Genomic DNA, 12,708 nt, shown 5'->3' with positions numbered 1-12,708 from the left:
CTTCATGTGTTTTACTTAATTATTTTTATCTGTTCCTTTTTGTTGTTGTTGGCTGACAATAAGGTAGAAATAGAGAAATTTAATCGGTAAACGTAATGTGAAGGCTTCGATATGTTAATGTTTATTTAATTTATAATTTACTTATGCTATAAAGACTATTTTCTATCTTTTTTAGGTAATAAGACAGCAAAAATAGTATTTCAAAAAATAATAATAATATGGTAGTGTTTTTTATTTTTTATTTTTTTTTTTGGAAAAAAAAATCTACTATATTCTACTCCTACAATTCTCCTAAATCCTCACCTATGTCCCTTGCAGGACTTGAACCCTCGACCTCAAAGAGGGATGACAACACCAGATAACGCTCGACTAGAAGCCCTTTGTCATATACACATTGAGGTAATTTTGTATACACATTGAGTTAATTTTAGCGCCTCTCCTCAATGTTTTTAACAATTGAGAAAATAACAATGCAATTATGGAAATTGAATAAAAAAGTAAATAAGTTAAATGTATAAAGAGTAAGGAATTAATTGGCAAAACCCCCATTTTCTAGACTTTGTGTATTAAGTCTTCAAAATACAAATTGTCTGTCATAATTAGATTTCATAAATGTATTTCTGTTTTTTCAAAAGGTACATAAAATTGCGACATACAATATACAATGTTTGTCGTAAATGCATGTCGTTATAAAAGTACATAAACAATCACGGCATACAATGTTTGTCGTAAATGCATGTCATATATGAATGACCGACAGATGTCTGTCATCTTTCATTTATGTATAAGGCTTCAAGGGCAGACATTTACATGCCATTTGTACCCTTAAATAACACATGCATGTAATTAAAAGCCTTTTTTCTACTAGTAACATGAGCCTCACTGCCACATACATTTAAGATACAAATCCTTATAAAATTTTCCTAATAACAACGCCACCTATCGCCATAATCCAATATCAAACCAAAGATTTATCTTCAAGACTTCCAAAAGCATCACCTTGCACCATCATAAATTTGGTACTCTCAAAAGAATTTCAGGCCTCTGCATCCATTTAATATATATATATATATATATATATATATATATATATATATATATATATATATATATATATATATATATATATATATATATATATATATATATATATAGAGTCAAGATCAAATAAGAAGGAAAATTTTGGTAGGAAGGTAAGAAGTTTTTTTCTACATATTTTTTTAGCAAACAAACAAAATGAATCATCACATGATTCATTTGTAAGATGATTCATAAGAAAAAATTCTCAAAAAAACATGTTGATAATTCATTTATACAATGATTTTGTTGTTATTTACTAAAATTGTCATAAAAATGAATATTTTCTTAATTTTCTTAAAAATGAATCATGAAGATGTTTTTTTGAAATTTTTTTTCTTGTGAATCATCTAGTGATTCATTTATTTTGTTCGTCAAAAAAATATGTATAAAAAAACTTCTTACCTTCCTACAAAAAAAAATTTCTTACCGATATATATATATATATATATATATATATATATATATATATATATATATATATATATATATATATAAAAGCTCATCATCTCCTATCTCCATTTTCCTTGTAATAAACATCTTATCCTTCTGGTATCTTTCCATATGCCTGATCAGATCTAGTGACGCCTGCGCAGTAAGTTGGGGCTCACACTCCAGCAGTTTCATGTTGCTTGTTGAGGATATCAAATACTACAATTTTGAATACTGGTATTGAAGCTAAATAACATCACCTGTAAAATATAACACAAATAAAATGACAGATAATGTTTTGAATTATCATATAATATTACCGTTTACCCGCTTAGATATTATAGTTTCCTCTCATGCTCTCTTTTCTCTTCTCTTTGTATTCCCTTGATAGCATCCCTTTTACTGTATCCGCCTTCATAATCTTTCCTCCATACCCATACTTCTACTATCAACCTTTGATAAATCAAAATAAAGCACAACTTCAATTTTAAATCTAAGATCAAATCAATATGCAATTTAGATTAAAACAAATAAACCTACATCGGAGGACACCATAAAAAAATTGAAAAAAAAAATACAAATTATAAAATCGAGCATAGTACTATATCGGAGGGGAAAAAATTGGAAATTTTTTTTTAATCATTAAAATTAAATCATAGATCATAAAAACTGAATCATGGATCATAAAAATGATCCATGCTTCAAATATAATAATCCAAAGTTTTTTTTCAATTTTTTTTCTTTCTGATATAGTATTATGCTCGATTTTATGAATTATATTTTTTTTTAAAAATATTTTAAAGGTTTCCTCACGAGTACTCACCGAAAAAAAAGTCCTCACCCGATCGTTTCTCTCTCTCTCTCTCTCTCTATATATATATATATATATATATATATATATATATATATATATATATATAGGTTGACTTTATTTATATATATAAAATGGGTCGAACCCTTGATTCCTAGATTGTTGATTTTATTTTTGTTAGGTTTAAGTCCGACGAGAAAAATATTCTACAACTAGCAATTCATTTATTTTCAAACCGAACAATTTAGTATCTATTATTTGATCGACTAATCCATTATTTAGAATGGTTGAAGAGTCGAATGATTTGGCAATTCCTCACAGGGGGGATGAAACAAGAGAATTTTAAATTAGAACTCTAGATTTTTGTTCATCCCTCGCCACAATAGTATCTTGGGGTTTGCAGCGATAACTTGCTATATCTACTATACGACCATTGACTAAAATATGTTTATGGTTAACTAACTAGCGACCTCCCGAAGTAGTCAGAGCCATACCCAAGCAAACAGAATGTTATCAAGGCGCATTTCAAGTAATTATAGTAAAACCTGACCTGTTGACCCTTTTGCCTTTCCATTGATACGAACGTATTTAAGTAATTGTCGTTCTGTAAGATCATAATCAAAAAACAATTTTTTTTCTTCTAGGCAAATTCGATATTGAGATTTTTTCCATGAACGCGATTGGTTTCTAAGATCACTTCCAGATCTGGGCCTTTTATTAGTTAACCCTGGTAAAGGCCCAAGGTGGCGTATTTTTTTGAAACAAGGACCTCGGTAATGCGACATGAAGACTCTTTATTTATATTTAATTATTAATTCTTATTGATGAAATTTCATTCTACGGAATAAACCTAAACTAAAAATGAACTAAATTCTAAATAAAGTGAAATTTACTTGGTTATTCTATTAAAGAATAATGAGATGAGTTGGATAAATGTCCAGATCTTTATATTCTATCTATAGAAAAAGAAAATGATTTTTTCGTTAGATAGTTGAAAATTACTATCACATAATAAATCAAGGGCTTTTTCCAAAAGAGGTGAACATTTTTTTTTCAATATTCTTTGATTTCAAGGATGCATCATCAATCACGTAAAACATAGAGTAAAATAAATAGAGAAAAGCCGACTATTGGAATCGAACCGATGACAATGCGATGCTCTAACCTCTAAGCTAAGCAGACTCACATAACATAAATTCGATATAAATTCGATATGTATAAGAATTCAATAAACTCTTAGAATCTTTGATATTCACTATTATACTATTTTAATTCTTAGCTATTCATATTCTCTATTCATAATGAATATTAATATATTAAAGAATAGAATATAGAATTTCAAATAACTATTAAATATTATAGAATATAACGATTGATCTAGCGATATAGAATTTACATTTTTTTAACACAATTAAATATTTTTTTTAATAAGAAAAGAATCGACCGTTAAAGTATTCGAAATTTCACGGGTAAATGAGTGGAAGAGAAGCAGATGTATAACATATGTATCCACCTATATTGAATTGCCGGTACAGAAATGAAAAAAACCATTTTTGATTGGACCGAATATAAGGCTACTATAGATATAGAAGATGAAAGAGGATAGAGAAGAAATCAAAGACAAATAAGAGAAAACACTTTTTCTAGACAAGAATCGGCATCTATCTAATGAATTCAACGGTTTCGGTATAAATGAAAGAAAAAGGGGAACGGGATCACAATGAGATTTTCATCTCAAAAAGGGGGATATGGAGAAATCGGTAGACGCTACGAATTTAATTAGATTGAGCCTTGGTATGGAAACTTACTAAGTGATAACTTTCAAATTCAGAGAAACCCTGGAGTTAATAAAATGGGCAATCCTGAGCCAAATCAAGTTTTCCAAAAACAAACAATGGTTTAGAATGTGAAAATAAAAAAGGATAGGTGCAGAGACTTGATGGAAGCTATTCTACCGAATGGAGTTGATTGTTTTACATTAGTAGGGGAATCCTTCTATCGAAACTTTAGAAAAGATGAAGGATAAACCTGTATACATACTAGAGAAGAATTGTTGTTAATTGATTCCATATTGAAGAAAGAATCAAATATTCATTGATCAAACCATGCACTCCATAATCTGATAGATCTTTTGAAGAACTTAATCACTGATTAATCGAATGAGAATAAAGATAGAGTCTCGTTCTACATGTCAATACCGGCAAGAATGAAATTTATAGTAAGAGGAAAATCTGTCGATTTCAAAAATCGTGTGAGTTCAAGTCCCTTAATCCCCAAAAAGACCATTTGGCTCCCTAACTCTTTATCGTATCCTTTTTTTCTTTATCATTTTTTCGTTAGCGGTTCAAAACTCCTTATGTCTTTCTCATTCACTACTCTTTATACAATGACCGTAAAACTACATGTGTTATATATGATACATGTACAAACGAACATCTTTGAGCAAGGAATCCCCATTTGACTGATTCACGATCAATATTTTTATTCATACTGAAACTTACAAAGTTGTTTTAACAAATTATAGCTCCGTGATGAGGGTTTGTAATACCCTTTCAATTGACATAGACCCAAGTTCTCTAGTAAAATGAAAATGAGTATAAGACATGATGAATAGTTTGGATATCTCAGTTGGTAGAGCAGAGGACTGAAAATCCTCGTGTCACTGGTCCAAATCTGGTTCCTACCACATGATTAATTTTTATGAGTCTCTCTTCTACCAATTAATTGATATGAATACATATTCATTAAGAGTCTAGATAATAATACATATTCTCCATCTCTTTCTTTAGAACCTCACTTATTTGATTTTTATAGAACCCCATATATATATATATATATATATATATATATATATATATATATATATATATATATATATATGGTAAAAGTTCAAATGAGAACCACTAAAAGTTAAGAACCATTTGATTAAAGGTATTTTTGTCTATTTAACATAAACAATACAAAAACATACAAATGCTTTATTTTAAAATCAGATCTATCTTTTCAAATTATAAATCATTTCAAACTCTCCCACCATTTTTGAAGAACACACATTCCCTGTTACCACCACCACCTAATGAGGTTGTCACCATCGTTTCTCGCATCACCCCCACCATCAGAGAACCACCGTCGGAAGACCACCTTCACCTCCCTCCACTGTTGTTGTTCTACCACCACCTCCACCACTCTAGACATCCAACTTTATATTTTTCCGGCAGCCTCCAGATCTGTGATTTTCCTACGGTCTCCAGATCTGCGATTTTTCAACTTCAGATGATCGATTTTCCTACTAATGTTGCACTAGACCTTCCCGATTTGTGATTTTCCAACCACCACCACCTCCTACACCTCTCGATTCTGCTCTACGATGATGACAAGCAGCATCACCTCCTCGTATCAGATTGATGTTGAAGCACCGATGAAACACAACAAACTCGCTTCCATCTCTTTCTGGATGATCTTGGATGAAAAACCACTAGATCTGTATCTGATATGATGTGTTTGAGTTCTAACACTGATGAACACCACCATTACATTCAACCGCCACCATCATTAATGTCTTGCAGCTCCGGTGAAACTCTTCTAGGTCATCTCCATCTCTTTCTATTAGTTCTCCACTTACACACCACCGGATCTGCATCAAATCTGATGTGTTTGATGTATTCTAGGTGTTGATATGGTGGTTATTATGTACTTCATGGTAGTCGACGCCTTGATGGTGGTTCCACCACCGGGTCTGATTAGTTTCTCCTCCTCCCCTTCTTGTATTTCTTATGTAGTTTTTCTCCATCATTGATGATCACATCATACCAGATCCACATAGATCTAATAAGATCTGACATTTAGATGTCATTTCATAAAGCCTTTTGTTTTCTAACAAGCTTCCTCGCCTCAGATCGTCTGAAAAGCCACCAAACATCATCAACCTCTTAGATTTAAAGCCAAAGACGTACCAATTTCTCAGATGTAGTCAGATATGGTTGTGCTTGATGCATTTTCATACATAGATCTGGTGTTTATAGAGCATTTCTGGTGTTTATACATGTGAGTTACCTATGATAGGATGCCACTAAGATTGGCAATGAAAGAAGCATGATGACAATCCAAAAGGCATATGAGTGATCGATATAAGCGAAGAATTCAAAGCAATACTATAACAACACTCACAATGCAGGCTCAAAAGCAAGAGGAAAGATTAGACCTACAGCAACAAGGTACACTTTTCGAATATATAAAAGATTCCACTAATATTACACTCGAGGTTGATAAGCTATCAAATTGAAACACCTTATTATACTTTAAGGAAAAATTAGAAGATTAGGCACATGTTGAACTTCACCATGACACTATTACGGTAGCCAAGTCCTTTTTGGACTACCACTAAGATAGAAGTACCCTTCTACGAAGAAAGCAAATGAAAAAAGGGATATCACAAATGTGTAGGTTGCTCGGAGCAAATCAATGCTGTAAAAAAGGTCACCATCAACAATCTTTAATCAAATGAAGACAAAACACAGTTGCAGAAAAATAGCAACTTCAAAGGAACTACTAATGGAACGTTAGAAAAGAAAAGGAGGGAACCCAGCAAAGAAAAGACAAATAAAACACTCAAACAGTGGCAAAAACCAACTCGCAAAATGGTGGGTGATAGCTAATGCCCTGAATCTGGTCCCAAATTCATCCAACAAATTTGATTATGGACTATGAAGACTGTAACGGGTTTCATTTCCACACAATATATGTTGCGAAGAAAATATAGAAAACACAGGAATTTACGTGGTTCACACAATCAGGGTAGTCAAGCTACGTCCACAAGCAAACTAAAGAGATTTCTATTGATTTCATAGTGAGGATGAGGTGCAAAAATGTAGAATTAAGGTTGAAGATAAAGATGAATGGAAGAAGGAAAAGTCAAATGTACCAAAATACACTTAAAACAAGCCATTGTCACAGAAAATGGATTGATCAATGGTCATAAGCTGATCGTGTTGGTTTATAGGTTTTATCGACCAAATATGGAGAGAGTGGTATTTTGGACCAACCATTAAAAAAAAAACAACTGACCGAAACTACACATTAAGGAATGGTCCAGGGAAGAAATTACTAGTTATTCTAATAATAAACAAAAACCTCCACAGTAGCATGGGATACCTCAAATGTTCATTTCTATGAAATGGGTTTGGTTGAGGGATTTAAGCAACAAACTGATTTAAATTCACAGACAACTAATGGGAATTCATGCCAAAAAGAATGGATAAAGAATAAATATACATACATTCAGTCTGGGAATAGCGTAGGGTCTGAAAGTTTTGAGCTCCATAAATGATGCTTTTAAGTGTTGTGTCTGACGAGATTTTCTCCATCCTCGTAACTCTATGACAGTGTGTGATGTAAGGATCCTATCATTATTTGTAGACTAAAACCATCAGCAAAAAGAGGATCGTACCTGTAGAGGGAATGGTATCACCAAGTAGCACCTTTAACCAATCAGGGGTGGTTATCTTGAAGTAGTCGCGACGACAAAGATAGTAGGCTCCTGTGGTCAGCTCAAAATCAGATAGATCTCCTCCAATAACTTCTTCCCCTTTCGTGTAACTTTTGCAGTTTTCTAGCTCTAATTCATCATCATCTATGTAAACAAAGCTGGCACTACACTCACTTACCATCAATCCATTCCCCACAATGGACACATTGATTTCATCACCAGTGTCTAATATGTTTCCAATTGGCCAATAGCTTAACCACACAGCATCTTCATAAAATCTCGGTTGGCAATAGACCATAGGGTTGTACATCCAATTAAGACCCTTGGTTATATTACTTATTTTGATGAACAAAACCCACATATCTTCATCCTCGCCTGATAGACTGTATAAGCAGGTTACATTTAATCCTCGGATCATATGTTTTTCAGTAGAAGGCACACGAAAGGATAAGAACGGAATCGATGACATATAATCAGGAATTGGCATGTTTTCATCCCTTATGCCTGGCAGATATGTGCTCATTATACCATATTCATACAACACCTGCCCACACAAATCGAACAAATATCTACTTAATCATATGCTAACCAATTTCTCGGAATAGATGTGTTTTTGTGTGCTTATTCATGAACTTGAGAGAGAGAGAGAGAGAGAGAGAGAGAGAGAGAGAGAGAGAGAGAGGTACCTGGATAGGCAGGTATCTCTCTTTAGTAATCTCATCACCCACTAGGTCCACCCAGTAATCTTGATATGCTTTGATCCATTTCATATGACCCAAATCGGCTTCATCATGTTTTGCTATTGGCACCAATTTGAAAAGGCCTTGAATTTCAGAGATTTTGTTACAACCTCGATATACAAATTCCCGTAATCTGAACCGGGTTGATTCAAATGTTATTTTCTCCAGTGAAAAACACCAATTTGTATACAGCTCTTCTAGTGTACTTGGGAGACATAGGAGGCACTTGAGATTTGGACAAAAAGTCAATTCTAGTACCCGAAGAGTTTTAAGATTAAGGCTATTGGGCAGGACCTCAAATAGATTATTTCCTAAATTCATGTAAAATAATGATTGGTCACTAGAAACCACTGGAACATCATTGTTTTTTACAAGGTTGCAGTTATTGAGAAACAACAATTTTAGCGAGTCTGGTAATAAAAACGGAGATTGTTGAATTCCTGCATCAGTGCATACACCTGGAAACTGTTGCGCATGATTTAAGTAGCTCTTTAAAGTCTTCATAAGATACTTGCACCCTGTAAAGTCCAATAGAGCAAGACTCTTAAGGCCTCCGATGGATTCACAAACATGAGTAAGATTGCTACAGTTCCAGAGAATCAAACTCTCAAGATTTGGAAGTCGGGAAAGATTGTGGATACTGACAAGTTCGTAACACTCTTTAAGATTTAGAATCTTCAGTGAATTAAGAACCTATTCCAAGAATAAAACCTAATTAATTTATCATTGTTCATTACACAAATATTTTCCAAGGTAAACTGAACATAGAATTATTCCTACCTTGGGAGGTTCAAACCTTTTCAAATTTCCATAACTCATATCTATAGCCACCAAGCTGCTCATCAATAAGCCGGAGGGTATTGTTTCTAAAGGACATCCATGCCAGCACAACCATCTTAGTTCTGGAAAATTGATCTTATAAGACCCTGAGAGTACTACAAATTTGAGCTGGAGCAATTTTAGTTTGTCCATCTTTGCAAGTGAACCAGTTTTAAGGGTTAATGGCTGCAAATTTAGCATTAAGTGAATAAATTAGTATACCTCATATATGAGTGAAATTTCGATTTACTTCTAACTAGTAGGTGTTTGGCAAAAAGATGTAATGTAAGAGGAAGATAATAGTGAAATTTCGAAAATCTTGAAAGTAAATTAAGTTAGGGGTTGAAGTTTGAAAACATTATAATGAATATATCAAACAAAACGACATATTATGGTGTGTTTGGGTACCTAAGCTTATATACATTTAAGGGTATATTTACATTTTTCCCAAAGAATTATAGGATGGAATTCAACCCGGATACAACCCAAATTCTAGAGCAACTTTACATGCATAGTTACTGTTGAAAACAGCAGAGTGATTATAGTTGCACACAATGGCATGTCAAAGGGAAGCAACCAGTCATACAGCTCATCTACCGATCATATTCAACAAATCTAACACTACTCAACCATCATGGGAGTTAGAAAAATAGTGATTACGTTCAAGTTCTAAACATGAGAAGTTAATGCTTAGAGTTCCTTGTTTAGTGTTGAACTAGGAAGACATCTACCTTAATTGAAGATGTCATTCCAAGTTGAAGCAATAGCTAATAGCCTGTTTGAATTTCCATGTTTCTCATTTCATTTATTTATTCACTAGAAAGTTGGTCAAATTGGTAAGGTCATAAGGACTAGATTAGATCTTTAGGACTCATAAGTTTCCTACTCACAGTGATGTATGACAATTATGTATCACGATAATAACTGTAATTATTCCCTTGATTTATTAATAAACCACATTAATTCACTTCTTTGGCTTACATCTGATCTCATCTCTTCCTCGAGCTTTCGCATGTCAAGTACTAGACCTTCAATTGAATCTGAACCCTATTAAGGAAAGACATGAAATAAGAGGACACTTTTTAGCATGGTAGGCTGTGATAGGGCAAGTAAATTTAAAGATACACATAAAAGCTCTTAATTACCTTTCCTTTTCCCAACAAACGATAAGATTCATAATTTTGCGAGACTCTACTACGTTTTGCAGGATCTTTGGACTCTTGAAGGACTATGTTTCTTGCCATCTCTTGAAGCAGTTGATGCATTATCAGTTTGTTACTTGGTGATACGGTAAGAAGGCATTTGTTAATTAGAGTCATGATCCCAGATTTTGCATGCCAGTCATGCTCCAATATCTTTACCACATAATCCTCATATTCACCAACAAAGAAAAAAGCAATATGCAAAAACAACTCTTTGTTACTGGCTCGTGGCAAGGAGTCGAAGCTCTTTTGTAGTATACCTTGGATTTTACAGTCAAGCTCACCTTTCAATGGATAAAGTGAATTCAATGTACTTTCCCAAATCTCTATTATGTTACTTTGTTTCCTTGGGTCCTCAGCATCAACAAATAGAGAAGAGCCCAGTACTTTAAGAGCTAGTGGGTTTCCACCACAATACTTCGTTAATTCAACTGCGAGCTCCTTGAAACCTTCCATGGGAATTTTGGATCCAAATGCATGGCAACTTAAAAGCTCTAATGATTCATGATCATTCAACAATTCAAGTTTTTCAACCTGGCACCTCCAAGATATGGACCCAAACCATGCATTTATATCTAGAAGTCTCGTAGTTATTATGATCTTACTTTTTGTATGGAACGCCTTTGTTCCAAGTAAAGCACCTAATTCCTCATGTCCATCAATGTCATCAAGAACAATAAGCACCCTTTTCACTTGTAAGGCCTCCTCGACCTTCCTTGTACCCTCTGAAACATTAGATATCCTGGCATTCCTTCCGCCTAAAATGTCTGTGAGAAGTTGTTTTTGTAGCCCAAGCAAACCGAAAGGCTGTTTGGAGTGCTTTCCAATCTCTTCAAGGTAACTGCTGCTTTCAAAATCCTGCTTGTTTGAGTTATAAATGAATTGGGCCAGTGTCGTTTTGCCAATGCCTCCCATGCCACAAATTGCTAAAACATTAGGACCAGATTGCTCATTTTTCAACCAAGAATCGATACCTATAGCTCGAGTGTCCATTCCAATTAGATGAGCTGGAGTACTTACTAGTTTCATATCTAGTTTACAATCAATTGCATCAACCACATTTGCGATAAAGTCTGTTTCAGATCTGCAATTACAAAAAGGATAAAGAAAATGAGCAGGAATGCGGATAATGCCATACCATTAGTTCGAATTAAAATTGTAGATTTAACATAAATAAATGGGGGAAATTTTATCCAGTGAGAAAAAAAGAAACTCTTTGGCTCCAGTCATGAGTCAAACTTGTATATGATGCATCAAGAAGCTTTCAGCTGTTGACTTATTGACATAACTAATGAAATCATCGCAGTATTTTCCAAACTTCTCAATCAAAGAAATAATAATATGCTAAAGTTATCAAAACATTTATCAACAAAAAATCCACAGGTAGAGACCAAAATTTTGCTCCATGTTAAGATTAATATATAATTGTCAAATTGTTAGACAAAGTCGCATCAGTTGAATTGTATTTAAGTAGTGATTGAATTACAAGAAGAGAAGCAATGGCATACCCGGACAGAACCATGCCGGCCAAATCAGCTACCTCCTTAAGAGCTTTCTTCCACAGGTTCACGTTGTGATCTGTCCACTTTGAAGAGGCTTTGACTTCAATTGCAAAAGTTTTATTTTGTTTCCTCACATCAGAAGGATCAACATGATAAAAAACAGGTAGAATGAAATGATTGTGCTCCCTTTTTTGTTGGAGGATCAACATAAGCTCGTCCAGGCACCAAGAGGAAGTTGCATAGTTCTCTGACAACACAACTATTGAAGCCCTAGATTCTTTGATTGCTCTCTGGATCTCCGGCTTCAGTTCTTCACCCCTGTTGATATCGTCGTTATCCCTAAAAGCATCAATTCCTGATTGTTTTAATGTTTTGTAAAGATGATCGGTAAAAGAATAACGAGTATCTTCGCCTCTAAAGCTTAGAAAAACGTCATAGCTGCTGCCATTAGCGCCAGGAGAAGAAATAGAAGTCATTGAAACTGGATCTAAAAAGAATGAAAAGTAAGTCATCGGCAAAATTTTCATCTATTTAAACTGATATATAGTAAGTTATTTGTTGATAAAGGTGGATGTTGGTCAGGTATATGTTCTAACCTTGTTTTAGATGTTGGTCAGCGGCCCAGCCGATATCAGTTTAA

General features: G+C 33.8%; 1 protein-coding gene and 1 pseudogene across 4 annotated transcripts; both read right to left on the bottom strand.

The window, feature by feature from the left end:
* Positions 1-1,548: 1,548 nt before the first annotated feature.
* Positions 1,549-12,701, bottom strand: LOC111879804 (disease resistance protein RUN1). 4 transcript variants are annotated; one of them, XR_006184882.2, is made up of 10 exons: positions 12,075-12,150; positions 11,587-11,650; positions 10,510-11,492; positions 10,346-10,411; positions 9,326-9,550; positions 8,492-9,238; positions 7,767-8,349; positions 7,596-7,693; positions 1,837-1,962; positions 1,549-1,769 (listed from the first exon to the last, which is right to left on the bottom strand). XR_006184882.2 is itself a non-coding variant. In XM_042896416.2 (8 exons), exons 1-8 carry the CDS (start codon positions 12,593-12,595, stop codon positions 1,924-1,926), a joined length of 3,420 nt encoding a protein of 1,139 aa, XP_042752350.1. In that variant the 5' UTR covers positions 12,596-12,701; the 3' UTR covers positions 1,549-1,923. The 4 variants fall into 4 exon arrangements, 2 of the variants coding, with proteins under 2 accessions (XP_042752350.1, XP_023732004.2); XR_006184880.2 differs by having other exon boundaries at positions 10,510-11,650; positions 12,075-12,701; XM_042896416.2 differs by having other exon boundaries at positions 1,549-1,962; positions 10,510-11,650; positions 12,075-12,701.
* LOC122194986 (30S ribosomal protein S4, chloroplastic-like) lies at positions 2,465-3,395 on the bottom strand (annotated as a pseudogene).
* Positions 12,702-12,708: the final 7 nt, after the last annotated feature.

The sequence above is a fragment of the Lactuca sativa genome, chromosome 7 (assembly GCF_002870075.4).
Source record: "Lactuca sativa cultivar Salinas chromosome 7, Lsat_Salinas_v11, whole genome shotgun sequence".
In the NCBI taxonomy this organism is placed as follows: domain Eukaryota; kingdom Viridiplantae; phylum Streptophyta; class Magnoliopsida; order Asterales; family Asteraceae; genus Lactuca; species Lactuca sativa.
This window is presented reverse-complemented; position numbering and strand designations above follow the sequence as displayed.

Bases quoted from the DNA above. Each gene is read 5' to 3' on its own strand.
- LOC111879804 (XM_042896416.2), bottom strand. From the start codon at position 12,595: ATGAAAATTTTGCCGATGACTTACTTTTCATTCTTTTTAGATCCAGTT. The intron at 8,350-8,491 runs GTACCTCTCTCT...TTGTGTGGGCAG, and splicing joins AGAGATACCTGCCTATCCAG to GTGTTGTATGAATATGGTAT. The intron at 1,963-7,595 runs GTATGTATATTT...GATTTATCAAAG, and splicing joins ACGCTATTCCCAGACTGAAT to GTTGATAGTAGAAGTATGGG.